Below are 3643 nucleotides of genomic sequence, written 5' to 3'. Positions count from 1 at the left end.
GAACGCTGAGAGCACGGCAAGGCACAGAAGGCGTCGTGGTCATCCACTGCAGCTAAAGGAGCCCCTGGTTGTGACCGCCTCCATACCACCGGACCCTGGTTCCTGAGGCCGAGAGAGTGGGATTGCCACGTGCAACGACTTTCCCACTTAAAACCATTCATGCACAGGTGTTTTCTCTCAGGTGGCACCCTCTTCTCCCTCCCCCCTTAACCCATTCACCAAATGCCCTGCGGCGATGGGGAACGGGCTAAGCAATAGGTGGAGGTGACCACTGGAAGTTGTAGTCTGAACCCTGCACGTAGGTGGCCTGGCGGCAATAGTCGCTCTTCTTTTGACCCCGGGACAGCAGTGGAGTTCGATGTTGCCCCAGGCGACTGAGCAGCCTTTTTAGGGTAGTACTGCTCACCCTCACATGAGGGAAGGGACTAGAAAAGGTATCCCAACCAAAACTTGTCCTTATAAATTGGGCAGTATACCGCGACTGGCAGTTTGCCTTTTAAGCGGTCGAAAACAAAGAAGAAAGAACCTAATAGTTGGCACATGGAACGTGCGCACCCTCATGGATAGAGAAAACTCCTCAAGGAGACTTACTGAGGAGGGATCAGTTGCAGAACGGAAAGGTGGTTACACTTTCTTTTAGAAAGACAAGAGCAAAGACGAAGAGAGAATACATGGAATAGGACTCGCCATCAAATTTCACTCCTCAAACAGTTACCCGACCTTCCAAGATCTATTAACGAACGGCTGATAAAGATTCGCTTCCCTCTTGACCGTACCTGACATGCCATGACCATCAGCGCTTACGCCCCCACCTTTACATGTAGCGACAAAGCGAAAGAAACCTTCTACGAAATGGTCAGCATTTTAGTGAAAGACATCCATCCTAGCGACAAACTCTTTCTGCTGGAAGACTTTAATGCCAGAGTTGGAGCGAATTACAACAACAGGAATAGTGTGCTGGGACTACATGGCATAGAAAGGATGAACTCCAACGGCCTAATGCTCCTGAGCATGTCCGCTGAAAACCATCTCGCTATTACAAACACCATGTTTAGACAGGCAGACAAGTATAAGACGAGACCTGGTTACATCCCAGGTCTAGGCAGTGGCATTTGATCGACTTCGTCATCTGCCGCCAGAGAGACATCCACGATGTGAAGATCATAAGAGCAATGCGCGGTGCAGAATGCTGGACAGACCATTGTCTACTCAGATGCATCCTATCACTGATCATTATCCCTCCACACCTTAAAATGCCAAAAACCATCAAACCAGCATACAACGTCGCTCGACTTAAGAACTCCCAGCAACGTAACAAATTTGTGGATGATCTGGATGAGCAACTAATTACTCACGGGCCCCTGACTGGCTGCTCAACACAACAATGGGAGCAGTTCAAGTCTCTGGTGACGGAGTCAGCCAGGGCCACCATTGGTCCCAGGAAGAGAATCCATCAAGACTGGTTTAATGAGAATGATGAGACCATAAAGTCACTCCTCGACAACAAACAGAAGGCCTTTATTTAGTGGCAGAACGACCCTTCATCCACCTCCAAGCATGATCGCTTTAAGCACCTCCAGAGGCAGGCCCAGACAACGCTTCGAAAGATGCAGGGCAAATGGTGGGAGAACAAGGCGGAGGAGGTCCAATGATACGCTGACACCCAGAACTCCAAGATGTTCTACAGTGCCATAAAGGAGGTCTATGGACCCATGAGCCGTGTATCGCTCCGCTCTTGACAGCAGATGGCTCCACCTTGCTGAAAGAGAAGAGAAGAATCAACGCGCGATGGAGGGCGCACTTCTGCACCCTGCTTAACTGGCCATCAACAGTAGAATCTTATGCCCTCGACCTCATCACCCAGAAACCTACAGTTCACTGCCTCGACCTTCAACCTACGATGGAAGTTATGAAGGCCATTAGCCAGACCAAGTCAGCTGGACCCGTTGCCCTGGAATCCTTTTTCTCCCTCCTTACCAACATCTGGGAAGGTGAAGAGATACCCAAAGAACTCAGAAGTGCCACCATCATCTCTCTCTCTCTTCAAGAACAAGAGCAGGAAGACAGACTGTGAAAATTATAGAGGTATCTCTCTTCTCCCCATTGTGGGGAAAATCCTTGGCAAGAGTCATGGGCAACCGTCTCGTTATCCATGTCTCTGAAGCTAACCTGCCAGAAGCCCAATGCGGATTTCGACCAAACTGCATTACGGCTGACTTGATCTTTGTCATGCGCAAAGTGCAAGAGAAATGCATTAAACAAAACATGGACTTGTACGCAGTCTTTATTGACCTCACCAAGGCATTCGACACAGTGAACAGGGAGGCCCTCTGGGTCATTCTGTCCAAGCTCGGATGACCAGACAAATTCGTCAATCTTATTAGACAATTCCATGACGACATGACCGGGCAGGTGCTGTCAGGCGGAGAGGTGTCGGAGCCCTTCAACATCAGCAATGGCGTCAAACAAGGATGTGTCCTGGCCCCGATCCTCTTTAATCTGTTCTTCACCTGTGTGCTTAACCATGCTTTCAGATATACCTTGGGGTATATCTGCGATTCAGAATTGAAGGTTCTGTGTTCGATCTTCGTCGACTGAACGTAAAGACTAAGACCACGGAGAAACTCATTCTTGAGGCACTTTTTGTTGATGACTGTGCCCTCATGGCCCACAAGGAATCTGACCTACAGCTAATCGTCGATAAGTTTGCTGAAGATGCCCGACTCTTTGGCCTTACCATCAGCCTTGGAAAGACAAAAGTGCTTTTACAACCAGCAACCGCCTCTACCTCCCAGCCTCCCTACCTCTCCATCGAGGAAACTCAACTGAAAAATGCAAAGGAGCTCAAATATCTCGGCAGCAGCATTAGCAGCGACGGCAGTCTGGACAAAGAAATCAGTACCAGAATCTGCAAAGCTAGTCAAGCACTTGCCCAGCTCAGAACACGAGTCTTGAACCAGCGAAAAGTTAGACTTTCTACCAAACTGAAAGTGTACAGGGCTGTGGTCCTTACCAGCCTTTTTAATGGCTGTGAGTCATGGACCCTGTATAGTTGACACCTGAAGCAGCCAGAGCGCTTTCATATGCGTAGCTTAAGATCCACTCTAAATATCAAATGGCAAAACCGAGTCACAAACCTGGAGGTGCTCGACCGTGCAGAGATGACCAGCATCGAGCCCATGATCCTCAAAAGTCAGCTCTGATGGGTGGGAAATTTAATTTGAATGGATGACCACCGCCTCCCCAAACAACTCTGGTATGGGGAACTTTGCTCAGGCAAGAGAAACACAGGGAGACCACGCAAGCGCTATAAACACTGTATGAAGACACACCTCATCCATACTAACATTCCACCAAGAAAGCTTGAAGCCGAAGCTTTGGACAGACCTCAGTGGTGGTACATCACCCTGTAGGCCCAGACAGTTTTTGAGGACCAACGCAGGGAAAACGCTAGGAAGGCAAGAGCGATGCGCAAGGCCACATCATCACAGCCTCCAAGCAATGGACAGTTCCCTTGCCCCCACTGCCCCCGCGTCTGCCGTTCGAGAATTGGCCTCATAAGCCACCTCCGATCCTATAACAGGCATTGACGTACATCCCCGCCAGAAAACCTGGGAAGATGTCATCGTCGAAATCGATGGAC

At 49.5% G+C, this 3643-nt stretch overlaps 1 protein-coding gene across 1 annotated transcript; it reads left to right on the top strand.

The window, feature by feature from the left end:
* The first annotated feature begins 2400 nt into the window (after positions 1-2400).
* LOC143036733 (uncharacterized) lies at positions 2401-3056 on the top strand. Its single transcript, XM_076204408.1, has 2 exons — positions 2401-2475; positions 2535-3056. Exons 1-2 carry the CDS (start codon positions 2401-2403, stop codon positions 3054-3056), a joined length of 597 nt encoding a protein of 198 aa, XP_076060523.1.
* The last annotated feature ends 587 nt before the right edge of the window (positions 3057-3643 follow it).

Source organism: Oratosquilla oratoria, chromosome 2 (genome assembly GCF_046742065.1).
Source record: "Oratosquilla oratoria isolate Oo_2021 chromosome 2, ASM4674206v1, whole genome shotgun sequence".
Classification (NCBI taxonomy): domain Eukaryota; kingdom Metazoa; phylum Arthropoda; class Malacostraca; order Stomatopoda; family Squillidae; genus Oratosquilla; species Oratosquilla oratoria.
This window is presented reverse-complemented; position numbering and strand designations above follow the sequence as displayed.

Coding starts and splice junctions, on each gene's coding strand:
- LOC143036733 (XM_076204408.1), top strand. CDS start 2,401: ATGACCGGGCAGGTGCTGTCAGGCGGAGAGGTGTCGGAGCCCTTCAAC. Junction 2,476..2,534: donor ATGGCGTCAAACAAGGATGT/GTCCTGGCCCCG, acceptor CCATGCTTTCAG/ATATACCTTGGGGTATATCT.